This window comes from Oncorhynchus mykiss, chromosome 9, assembly GCF_057628025.1.
Source record: "Oncorhynchus mykiss isolate SJ-2025 chromosome 9, ASM5762802v1, whole genome shotgun sequence".
Lineage (NCBI taxonomy): Eukaryota > Metazoa > Chordata > Actinopteri > Salmoniformes > Salmonidae > Oncorhynchus > Oncorhynchus mykiss.
In genome coordinates this window covers 6,662,685-6,675,732 of record NC_143030.1, presented here as the reverse complement: position 1 = coordinate 6,675,732, position 13,048 = coordinate 6,662,685, and the positions used below count along the sequence as shown (strand labels likewise).

General features: G+C 44.9%; 1 protein-coding gene across 5 annotated transcripts in view; it reads right to left on the bottom strand.

The window, feature by feature from the left end:
* The window catches only part of tec (tec protein tyrosine kinase), a 57,345-nt gene that overhangs the window by 25,013 nt on the left and 19,284 nt on the right, over positions 1-13,048 (bottom strand). For all 5 annotated transcript variants that reach the window (XM_036987058.2, XM_090183360.1, XM_036987059.2 and 2 more), the window contains 2 exons: positions 12,300-12,381; positions 11,722-11,850 (listed from right to left, as the gene is read on the bottom strand). In XM_036987058.2, the coding sequence (XP_036842953.2) occupies positions 11,722-11,850; positions 12,300-12,381 (211 nt within the window). The remainder of the gene's footprint in view (positions 1-11,721; positions 11,851-12,299; positions 12,382-13,048) is intronic.

Below are 13,048 nucleotides of genomic sequence, written 5' to 3'. Positions count from 1 at the left end.
CAGGTAGGCCAGATGAGAACAAGTTCTCATTTACAACTGCGACATGGCCAAGATAAAGTAAAGCAGTTCGACACAAACAACAGAGTTACACATGGAATAAACAAACACATGGAATAAACAAACACATGGAATAAACAAACACATGGAATAAACAAACACATGGAATAAACAAACACATGGAATAAACAAACACATGGAATAAACAAACACATGGAATAAACAAACACATGGAATAAACAAACACATGGAATAAACAAACACATGGAATAAACAAACACATGGAATAAACAAACATACAGTCAATAATACAGTGGAAAAGTCTATATACAGTGTGTGCAAATGGCGTGAGGAGGTAAAGGCAATAAATAGGCCATAGTAGTGAAGTAATTACAATTTATCAAAATTAACACTGGAGTGATAGATGAGCAAATAGAAATACTGGTGTGCAAAAGAGCAGAAAAAGTACATAAAAACAATATGGGGATGAGGTAGTTGGATGGGCTATTTACAGATGGGCTATGTACAGCTGCAGCGATCAGTTAGCTGCTCAGATAGCTGATGCTTAAAGTTAGTGAGGGAGATATGTCTCCAACTTAAGCGATTTTTTGCAATTCGTTCCAGTCATTGGCAGCAGAGAACTGGAAGGAAAGGTGGCCAAAGGAAGTGTTGGCTTTAGGGCTGACCAGTGAGATATACCTGCTGGAGCGCATGCTACGGGTGGGTGTTGCTATGGTAAGAGTAGTCGAATGTTATAGAACAGTAGTCTTAGTTGACAGGTCACAAGACGAGGACTTCAACATGGCACGTCAAAGGAACTGTACTGTTCAGATGGGTTAAATGGAATAGTAGCCTAACTGAACTACGGACACCGACTGTAAGTCTAGAACCTCTCACACAGTCTAATATAATATGAACTCCTGGAAGAATTAAGCATTTATTGCAGTAAAATTGTATATGTGTACATTTTGACTCAGTAACAGCAGAAATATGATTTTCGTTCAGCATTTTAAGAGAAGAAAAACCCTGCTCACTGCTCTAGCTAGTATCACTGCTCTTGCTAGTATCACAGCTCTTGCTAATATCACTGCTCTTGCTAGTATCACAGCTCTTGCTAGTATCACAGCTCTTGCTAGTATCACTGCTCTAGCTAGTATCACTGCTCTAGCTAGTATCACAGTATCACAGCTCTTGCTAGTATCACTGCTCTTGCTAGTATCACTGCTCTAGCTAGTATCACTGCTCTTGCTAGTATCACTGCTCTTGCTAGTATCACAGCTCTTGCTAGTATCACAGCTCTTGCTAGTATCACAGCTCTTGCTAGTATCACAGCTCTTGCTAGTATCACTGCTCTAGCTAGTATCACTGCTCTAGCTAGTATCACAGTATCACTGCTCTTGCTAGTATCACAGTATCACTGCTCTAGCTAGTATCACAGCTCTAGCTAGTATCACTGCTCTTGCTAGTATCACTGCTCTTGCTAGTATCACAGCTCTTGCTAGTATCACAGCTCTTGCTAGTATCACAGCTCTTGCTAGTATCACTGCTCTAGCTAGTATCACTGCTCTAGCTAGTATCACTGCTCTAGCTAGTATCACAGTATCACTTCTCTTGCTAGTATCACAGTATCACTGCTCTAGCTAGTATCACAGTATCACTGCTCTAGCTAGTATCACAGTATCACTGCTCTAGCTAGTATCACTGCTCTAGCTAGTATCACTGCTCTAGCTAGTATCACAGTATCACTGCTCTAGCTAGTATCACAGTATCACTGCTCTTGCTAGTATCACTGCTCTTGCTAGTATCACAGTATCACTGCTCTAGCTAGTATCACAGTATCACTGCTCTAGCTAGTATCACTGCTCTTGCTAGTATCACAGTATCACTGCTCTAGCTAGTATCACTGCTCTAGCTAGTATCACTGCTCTGGCTAGTATCACAGTATCACTGCCCTAGCTAGTATCACAGTATCACTGCTCTAGCTAGTATCACTGCTCTAGCTAGTATCACAGTATCACTGCTCTTGCTAGTATCACAGTATCACTGCTCTAGCTAGTATCACAGTATCACTGCTCTAGCTAGTATCACTGCTCTAGCTAGTATCACAGTATCACTGCTCTTGCTAGTATCACTGCTCTAGCTAGTATCACAGTATCACTGCTCTAGCTAGTATCACAGTATCACTGCTCTAGCTAGTATCACAGTATCACTGCTCTAGCTAGTATCACTGCTCTAGCTAGTATCACTGCTCTAGCTAGTATCACTGCTCTAGCTAGTATCACTGCTCTAGCTAGTATCACAGTATCACTGCTCTTGCTAGTATCACAGCATCACTGCTCTAGCTAGTATCGCAGTATCACTGCTCTTGCTAGTATCACAGTATCACTGCTCTTGCTAGTATCACTGCTATTGCTAGTATCACAGTATCACTGCTCTTGCTAGTATCACAGCATCACTGCTCTAGCTAGTATCGCAGTATCACTGCTCTTGCTAGTATCACTGCTATTGCTAGTATCACAGTATCACTGCTCTTGCTAGTATCACAGTATCACTGCTCTAGCTAGTATCACAGTATCACTGCTCTAGCTAGTATCACAGCTCTTGCTGGTATCACTGCTCTAGCTGGTATCACTGCTCTTGCTGGTATCACTGCTCTTGCTGGTATCACAGTATCACTGCTCTTGCTAGTATCACTGCTCTTGCTAGTATCACTGCTCTTGCTAGTATCACTGCTCTTGCCAGTATCACTGCTCTTGCTAGTATCACTGCTCTAGCTAGTATCACTGCTCTAGCTAGTATCACTGCTCTAGCTAGTATCACTGCTCTTGCTAGTATCACAGCATCACTGCTCTAGCTAGTATCGCAGTATCACTGCTCTTGCTAGTATCACAGTATCACTGCTCTTGCTAGTATCACTGCTCTTGCTAGTATCACTGTATCACTGCTCTTGCTAGTATCACAGTATCACTGCTCTAGCTAGTATCACAGTATCACTGCTCTAGATAGTATCACTGCTCTAGCTAGTATCACTGCTCTAGCTAGTATCACTGTATCACTGCTCTTGCTAGTATCACTGCTCTTGCTAGTATCACAGTATCACTGCTCTTGCTAGTATCACTGTTCTTGCTAGTATCACAGTATCACTGCTCTAGCTAGTATCACAGTATCACTGCTCTAGATAGTATCACTGCTCTAGCTAGTATCACTGCTCTAGCTAGTATCACTGTATCACTGCTCTTGCTAGTATCACTGCTCTAGCTAGTATCACAGTATCACTGCTCTTGCTAGTATCACAGCTCTTGCTAGTATCACAGTATCACTGCTCTAGCTAGTATCACTGCTCTAGCTAGTATCACTGCTCTGGCTAGTATCACAGTATCACTGCTCTAGCTAGTATCACAGTATCACTGCTCTAGCTAGTATCACTGCTCTAGCTAGTATCACAGTATCACTGCTCTTGCTAGTATCACAGTATCACTGCTCTAGCTAGTATCACAGTATCACTGCTCTAGCTAGTATCACTGCTCTAGCTAGTATCACTGCTCTAGCTAGTATCACAGTATCACTGCTCTTGCTAGTATCACTGCTCTAGCTAGTATCACAGTATCACTGCTCTAGCTAGTATCACAGTATCACTGCTCTACCTAGTATCACAGTATCACTGCTCTAGCTAGTATCACAGTATCCCTGCTCTAGCTAGTATCACTGCTCTAGCTAGTATCACTGCTCTAGCTAGTATCACTGCTCTAGCTAGTATCACTGCTCTAGCTAGTATCACTGCTCTTGCTAGTATCACAGCATCACTGCTCTAGCTAGTATCACAGTATCACTGCTCTTGCTAGTATCACAGTATCACTGCTCTTGCTAGTATCACAGTATCACTGCTATTGCTAGTATCACAGTATCACTGCTCTTGCTAGTATCACAGTATCACTGCTCTAGCTAGTATCACAGTATCCCTGCTCTAGCTAGTATCACTGCTCTAGCTAGTATCACTGCTCTAGCTAGTATCACTGCTCTAGCTAGTATCACAGTATCACTGCTCTTGCTAGTATCACAGCATCACTGCTCTTGCTAGTATCACAGTATCACTGCTCTTGCTAGTATCACAGTATCACTGCTATTGCTAGTATCACAGTATCACTGCTCTTGCTAGTATCACAGTATCACTGCTCTAGCTAGTATCACAGTATCACTGCTCTAGCTAGTATCACAGTATCACTGCTCTAGCTAGTATCACAGCTCTTGCTGGTATCACTGCTCTAGCTGGTATCACTGCTCTTGCTGGTATCACAGTATCACTGCTCTTGCTAGTATCACAGTATCACTGCTATTGCTAGTATCACAGTATCACTGCTCTTGCTAGTATCACAGTATCACTGCTCTAGCTAGTATCACAGTATCACTGCTCTAGCTAGTATCACAGCTCTTGCTGGTATCACTGCTCTTGCTAGTATCACTGCTCTTGCTAGTATCACTGCTCTTGCTAGTATCACTGCTCTTGCCAGTATCACTGCTCTTGCTAGTATCACTGCTCTAGCTAGTATCACAGTATCACTGCTCTTGCTAGTATCACTGCTCTTGCCAGTATCACTGCTCTTGCCAGTATCACTGCTCTTGCCAGTATCACTGCTCTTGCTAGTATCACTGCTCTAGCTAGTATCACTGCTCTAGCTAGTATCACTGCTCTTGCTAGTATCACTGCTCTTGCTAGTATCACTGTATCACTGCTCTTGCTAGTATCACAGTATCACTGCTCTAGCTAGTATCACAGTATCACTGCTCTAGCTAGTATCACTGCTCTAGCTAGTATCACTGCTCTTGCTGGTATCACAGTATCACTGCTCTTGCTAGTATCACTGCTCTTGCTAGTATCACTGCTCTTGCTAGTATCACTGCTCTTGCCAGTATCACTGCTCTTGCTAGTATCACTGCTCTAGCTAGTATCACTGCTCTAGCTAGTATCACAGCTCTTGCTAGTATCACTGCTCTTGCTAGTATCACAGCATCACTGCTCTAGCTAGTATCGCAGTATCACTGCTCTTGCTAGTATCACAGTATCACTGCTCTTGCTAGTATCACTGCTCTTGCTAGTATCACTGCTCTTGCTAGTATCACTGTATCACTGCTCTTGCTAGTATCACAGTATCACTGCTCTAGCTAGTATCACAGTATCACTGCTCTAGATAGTATCACTGCTCTAGCTAGTATCACTGCTCTAGCTAGTATCACTGTATCACTGCTCTTGCTAGTATCACTGCTCTTGCTAGTATCACAGTATCACTGCTCTTGCTAGTATCACTGTATCACTGCTCTTGCTAGTATCACAGTATCACTGCTCTAGCTAGTATCACAGTATCACTGCTCTAGATAGTATCACTGCTCTAGCTAGTATCACTGCTCTAGCTAGTATCACTGTATCACTGCTCTTGCTAGTATCACTGCTCTAGCTAGTATCACAGTATCACTGCTCTTGCTAGTATCACAGCTCTTGCTAGTATCACAGTATCACTGCTCTAGCTAGTATCACTGCTCTAGCTAGTATCACTGCTCTGGCTAGTATCACAGTATCACTGCTCTAGCTAGTATCACAGTATCACTGCTCTAGCTAGTATCACTGCTCTAGCTAGTATCACAGTATCACTGCTCTTGCTAGTATCACAGTATCACTGCTCTAGCTAGTATCACAGTATCACTGCTCTAGCTAGTATCACTGCTCTAGCTAGTATCACTGCTCTAGCTAGTATCACAGTATCACTGCTCTTGCTAGTATCACTGCTCTAGCTAGTATCACAGTATCACTGCTCTAGCTAGTATCACAGTATCACTGCTCTACCTAGTATCACAGTATCACTGCTCTAGCTAGTATCACAGTATCCCTGCTCTAGCTAGTATCACTGCTCTAGCTAGTATCACTGCTCTAGCTAGTATCACTGCTCTAGCTAGTATCACTGCTCTAGCTAGTATCACTGCTCTTGCTAGTATCACAGCATCACTGCTCTAGCTAGTATCGCAGTATCACTGCTCTTGCTAGTATCACAGTATCACTGCTCTTGCTAGTATCACAGTATCACTGCTATTGCTAGTATCACAGTATCACTGCTCTTGCTAGTATCACAGTATCACTGCTCTAGCTAGTATCACAGTATCACTGCTCTAGCTAGTATCACAGCTCTTGCTGGTATCACTGCTCTAGCTGGTATCACAGTATCACTGCTCTTGCTAGTATCACTGCTCTTGCTAGTATCACTGCTCTTGCTAGTATCACTGCTCTTGCCAGTATCACTGCTCTTGCCAGTATCACTGCTCTTGCTAGTATCACTGCTCTAGCTAGTATCACAGTATCACTGCTCTTGCTAGTATCACTGCTCTAGCTAGTATCACAGTATCACTGCTCTAGCTAGTATCACAGTATCACTGCTCTAGCTAGTATCACAGTATCACTGCTCTAGCTAGTATCACAGTATCCCTGCTCTAGCTAGTATCACTGCTCTAGCTAGTATCACTGCTCTAGCTAGTATCACTGCTCTAGCTAGTATCACTGCTCTAGCTAGTATCACAGTATCACTGCTCTTGCTAGTATCACAGCATCACTGCTCTAGCTAGTATCGCAGTATCACTGCTCTTGCTAGTATCACAGTATCACTGCTCTTGCTAGTATCACAGTATCACTGCTATTGCTAGTATCACAGTATCACTGCTCTTGCTAGTATCACAGTATCACTGCTCTAGCTAGTATCACAGTATCACTGCTCTAGCTAGTATCACAGCTCTTGCTGGTATCACTGCTCTAGCTGGTATCACTGCTCTTGCTGGTATCACAGTATCACTGCTCTTGCTAGTATCACAGTATCACTGCTATTGCTAGTATCACAGTATCACTGCTCTTGCTAGTATCACAGTATCACTGCTCTAGCTAGTATCACAGTATCACTGCTCTAGCTAGTATCACAGCTCTTGCTGGTATCACTGCTCTTGCTAGTATCACTGCTCTTGCTAGTATCACTGCTCTTGCTAGTATCACTGCTCTTGCCAGTATCACTGCTCTTGCTAGTATCACTGCTCTAGCTAGTATCACAGTATCACTGCTCTTGCTAGTATCACTGCTCTTGCCAGTATCACTGCTCTTGCCAGTATCACTGCTCTTGCTAGTATCACAGTATCACTGCTCTTGCCAGTATCACTGCTCTTGCCAGTATCACTGCTCTTGCTAGTATCACTGCTCTAGCTAGTATCACTGCTCTAGCTAGTATCACTGCTCTTGCTAGTATCACTGCTCTTGCTAGTATCACTGTATCACTGCTCTTGCTAGTATCACAGTATCACTGCTCTAGCCAGTATCACTGCTCTTGCCAGTATCACTGCTCTTGCTAGTATCACTGCTCTAGCTAGTATCACTGCTCTAGCTAGTATCACTGCTCTTGCTAGTATCACTGCTCTTGTGGGGGTGCTTTGCTGGTGGCATGGCCAATTTAATTAGGGACGATTTCAAGTTTTCATAACAAATCGGTAATCTGCCTTTTTTGGATGCCAATTATGGCCGATTACATTGCAATCCACGAGGAGACAGATCACAGACGTGCAGGCTGACCACCTGTTACGCGAGTGCAGCATCAAAAGGACCTTGTGACTGCAAGGAGCCACGGTAAGTTGCTAGCTAGCATTGAACGTATCTCATGCAAAAACAATCAATCTTCACATAATCACTAGTTAACCTAGTAATATCGTCAACCATGTGTAGTTAACTAGCTTGTCCTGCATTGCATATAATCAATGCGGTGCCTGTTAATTTATCATTGAATCACAGTCTACTTCATCTTCGCCAAACGGGTGATGTTTTAACAAAAGCGCATTCGTGAAAAAAGCACAATCGTTGCACAAATGTATCAATGCTGTGTACTTTCAGTGCCTTTCTTAAAATCAATACAAAAGAAGTTGATTTTTTTTAAACCTGCATATTTGGTTGAAATAAATTCATGTCAGTAGGCAAAAAAAAGCATCACTTGATTCCATGGAGGAATCGAGGATTATTAGCTTATTTGATTTTGTTGTTGTTGCCGTGGCTTGTTTCAAAAATCACAAGCTCGTAGGTTTTTGCATATTTGGGAAGCCCGCAATTGGATGCAAAACACATTTATTAGATTTTTTATTTAACTAGGCAAGTCAGTTAAGAACAAATTCTTATTTTCTTATTTTTATTTTTTTTTACCCCCAATTTCATGGTATCCAATTGTTAGTAATTACGATCTTGTCTCATCGCTACAACTCCCGTACGGGCTCAGGAGAGACGAAGGTTGAAAGTCATGTGTCCTCCGATACACAACCCAACCAAGCCGCACTGCTTCTTAACACAGCGCGCATCCAACCCGGAAGCCAGCTGCACCAATGTGTCGGAGGAAACACTGTGCACCTGGCGACCTTAGTTAGCGCGCACAGTGCCCGGCCCGCCACAGGAGTTGCTGGTGCGCGATGAGACAAGGACATCCCTACCGGCCAAACCCTCCCTAACCCGGACGACGCTAGGCCAATGGACCTCCCGGTCGCGGCCGGTTTACGACAGAGCCTGGGCGCGAACCCAGAGTCTGGCGCTGCACCACCCGGGAGGCCCAAATTCTTATTTTCAATGACGGCCTAGGAACAGTGGGTTAACTGCCTTGTTCAGGGGCAGAACGACAGATTTTTTTTACCTTGTCAGCTCGGGGATTGCGAACTTGCAACATTTCAGTTACTAGTCCAACGCTCTAACCACTAGGCTACCCTGCCGCCTCTACACTCTAACCACTAAGCTACCCTACCTCCCCTACACTCTAACCACTAGGTTACCATACCGCCTCTACACTCTAACCACTAAGCTACCCTACCTCCCCTACACTCTAACCACTAGGCTACCCTGCCGCCCCTACATTCTAACCACTAGGCTACCCTACCACCTCTACACTCTAACCACTAGGCTACCCTGCCGCCTCTACACTCTAACCACTAGGCTACCCTACCTCCTCTACACTCTAACCACTAGGCTACCATACCTCCTCTACACTCTAACCACTAGGCTACCATACCTCCTCTACACTCTAACCACTAGGCTACCATACCTCCCCTACACTCTAACCACTAGGCTACCCTACCTCCTCTACACTCTAACCACTAGGCTACCATACCTCCCCTACACTCTAACCACTAGGCTACCCTACCTCCTCTACACTCTAACCACTAGGTTACCCTACCTCCTCTACACTCTAACCACTAGGCTACCCTACCTCCTCTACACTCTAACCACTAGGTTACCCTACCTCCTCTACACTCTAACCACTAGGTTACCCTACCTCCTCTACACTCTAACCACTAGGTTACCCTACCTCCTCTACACTCTAACCACTAGGCTACCATACCTCCCCTACACTCTAACCACTAGGCTACCCTGCCGCCTCTACACTCTAACCACTAGGTTACCCTACCTCCTCTACACTCTAACCACTAGGCTACCCTACCTCCTCTACACTCTAACCACTAGGTTACCCTACCTCCTCTACACTCTAACCACTAGGTTACCCTACCTCCTCTACACTCTAACCACTAGGCTACCCTGCCGCCTCTACACTCTAACCACTAGGTTACCCTACCTCCTCTACACTCTAACCACTAGGCTACCCTACCTCCTCTACACTCTAACCACTAGGTTACCCTACCTCCTCTACACTCTAACCACTAGGTTACCCTACCTCCTCTACACTCTAACCACTAGGTTACCCTACCTCCTCTACACTCTAACCACTAGGTTACCCTACCTCCTCTACACTAACCACTAGGCTACCATACCACCTCTACACTCTAACCACTAGGTTACCCTACCTCCTCTACACTCTAACCACTAGGCTACCCTACCTCCTCTACACTAACCACTAGGTTACCCTACCTCCTCTACACTAACCACTAGGTTACCCTACCTCCTCTACACTAACCACTAGGTTACCCTACCTCCTCTACACTAACCACTAGGCTACCATACCACCTCTACACTCTAACCACTAGGTTACCCTACCTCCTCTACACTCTAACCACTAGGTTACCCTACCTCCTCTACACTCTAACCACTAGGTTACCCTACCTCCTCTACACTAACCACTAGGCTACCATACCACCTCTACACTCTAACCACTAGGTTACCCTACCTCCTCTACACTCTAACCACTAGGTTACCCTACCTCCTCTACACTCTAACCACTAGGCTACCATACCTCCTCTACACTCTAACCACTAGGTTACCCTACCTCCTCTACACTCTAACCACTAGGCTACCATACCACCTCTACACTCTAACCACTAGGTTACCCTACCTCCTCTACACTCTAACCACTAGGCTACCCTACCTCCTCTACACTCTAACCACTAGGTTACCCTACCTCCTCTACACTCTAACCACTAGGCTACCATACCACCTCTACACTCTAACCACTAGGTTACCCTACCTCCTCTACACTCTAACCACTAGGCTACCCTACCTCCTCTACACTCTAACCACTAGGTTACCCTACCTCCTCTACACTAACCACTAGGCTACCATACCTCCTCCACACTCTAACCACTAGGCTACCCTGCCGCCTCTACACTCTAACCACTAGGTTACCCTACCTCCTCTACACTCTAACCACTAGGCTACCCTACCTCCTCTACACTCTAACCACTAGGTTACCCTACCTCCTCTACACTCTAACCACTAGGCTACCCTACCTCCTCTACACTAACCACTAGGCTACCATACCACCTCTACACTCTAACCACTAGGCTACCATACCTCCCCTACACTCTAACCACTAGGTTACCCTACCTCCTCTACACTCTAACCACTAGGCTACCATACCTCCTCTACACTCTAACCACTAGGTTACCCTACCTCCTCTACACTCTAACCACTAGGCTACCATACCTCCCCTACACTCTAACCACTAGGTTACCCTACCTCCTCTACACTCTAACCACTAGGCTACCCTGCCGCCCCTACACTCTAACCACTAGGCTACCTGCCACCCAGACACTAACCACTAGGCTACCCTACCACCTCTACACTCTAACCACTAGGCTACCCTGCCGCCCACATGGCAATAGACGGATTATTGAGTTGCGGCTGTCAGTGAAAAGCATCTCAAAAAAATGTGTCGAGTATAAAAATGTTTTAAAATGTTGAGACAAGAAGAAGAAGAAGAAGAAGAAGAAGGGGTGGTGTGTGTGGCGACTGTATAGGCAAGTCTCTCTCCAGAACGGGTGTCCCGCCTACCATTCATTATTTCATTATGTGAACTGTTTACTGTTAGATGCTTTTATTTTTATAAAATTCACCAGTAGTAAAATGTACCGTTAATCCCCAAAACCTTTGGTTACATCAATTGTGGTTGTACATGGCTGTGTGTACGGTTGTATACTCCTGTCAGCGACTGAAATAGCCAAAGCCGTTCATTTGAAAGGGTGTCCACATACTTCTGGCAATGGGGCGGCAGGGTAGCCTAGTGGTTTAGAGTGTTGGACTGGAAGGTTGCAAGTTCAAATCCCCGAGCTGACAAGGTACAAATCTGTCGTTCTGCCCCTGAACAGGCAGTTAACCCACTGTCCCTAGGCCGTCATTGAAAATAAGAATTTGTTCTTAACTGACTTGCCTAGTTAAATAAAGGTTAATTTTTTTTTTTTTTTTATAAAATAAAATAAAAAATGAGAAGAGGGGATAGATCTCACGGTCTCCAAACAGGTTGTACTCCTCACAGCCCGGGGCCAGTTTCTCTGCCTGACGACAGCACAGCCACACGCCTTCCATCCAGAACTGAGGATGGAACTTAGCAACGATCAACGAGTTGTCCCTGATCTCTGAAATACATCCAACATCAACACAAGAGATAGGAAAAACATCTGGTTAATCAGATTACCCGATAAAAACAACATACACCGACCTACAGATGAAGGATCTTAATTTGATCACTCTTTTGTTACTGACAATTTTCCTGCACAACTGTTATAGTATTCGAGGTTTTACAATTTTTTAAAGAAAAGAAAACCTTCTAAAAGCATCGTGATTTCTACTTTAAAAAGAGACTTGCTTTGCCCTAACAACAAAAAAAATCTATCAACCCCTACAAAACAATGTCGATTAATGATAATCCACATTATTTCCCTGCTGCAGCAAACTGGCTCAAATTAAGATTCTACATCTGTATGCTGGGACAACAACAGACAGAGTTTACAGTGTAGCATAGGATACAATAACTAGATGATTTATACAAATAAAACAAATTGGAAAAAAAAAGCTAGTCACTGACCTTCCTTAATGTTTTGGACCCAGGTCCTCCTACTCTCATAGCTGGGAGCAAATACATAGAGAGTGCTTGTGTCATACACCACCTAGGAGGGGGGGGGGCACACCATTAACACTGTACACACCACCTAGTAGGGGGGGGCACACCATTAACACTGTACACTAACACACCACCTGGGGGGGGGGGGGTGAGGCCACCATTAACACTGTACACACCACCTAGTAGGGGGGGGCACACCATTAACACTGTACACACCACCTAGTAGGGGGGGGCACACCATTAACACTGTACACACCACCTAGTACGGGGGGGCACACCATTAACACTGTACACTAACACACCACCTAGTAGGGGGGGGCACACCATTAACACTGTACACTAACACACCACCTAGTAGAGGAGGGGGGGGCACCATTAACACTGTACACTAACACACCACCTAGTAGAGGAGGGGGGGGGGGCACCATTAACACTGTACACTAACACACCACCTAGTAGAGGAGGGGGGGGGGGGGCACCATTAACACTGTACACTAACACACCACCTAGTAGAGGAGGGGGGGGGGGGCACCATTAACACTGTACACTAACACACCACCTAGTAGAGGAGGGGGGGGGGGCACCATTAACACTGTACACTAACACACCACCTAGTAGAGGAGGGGGGGGGGGCACCATTAACACTGTACACTAACACACCACCTAGTAGAGGAGGGGGGGGGGGGGGTGAGGCCATCATTAACACTGTACAC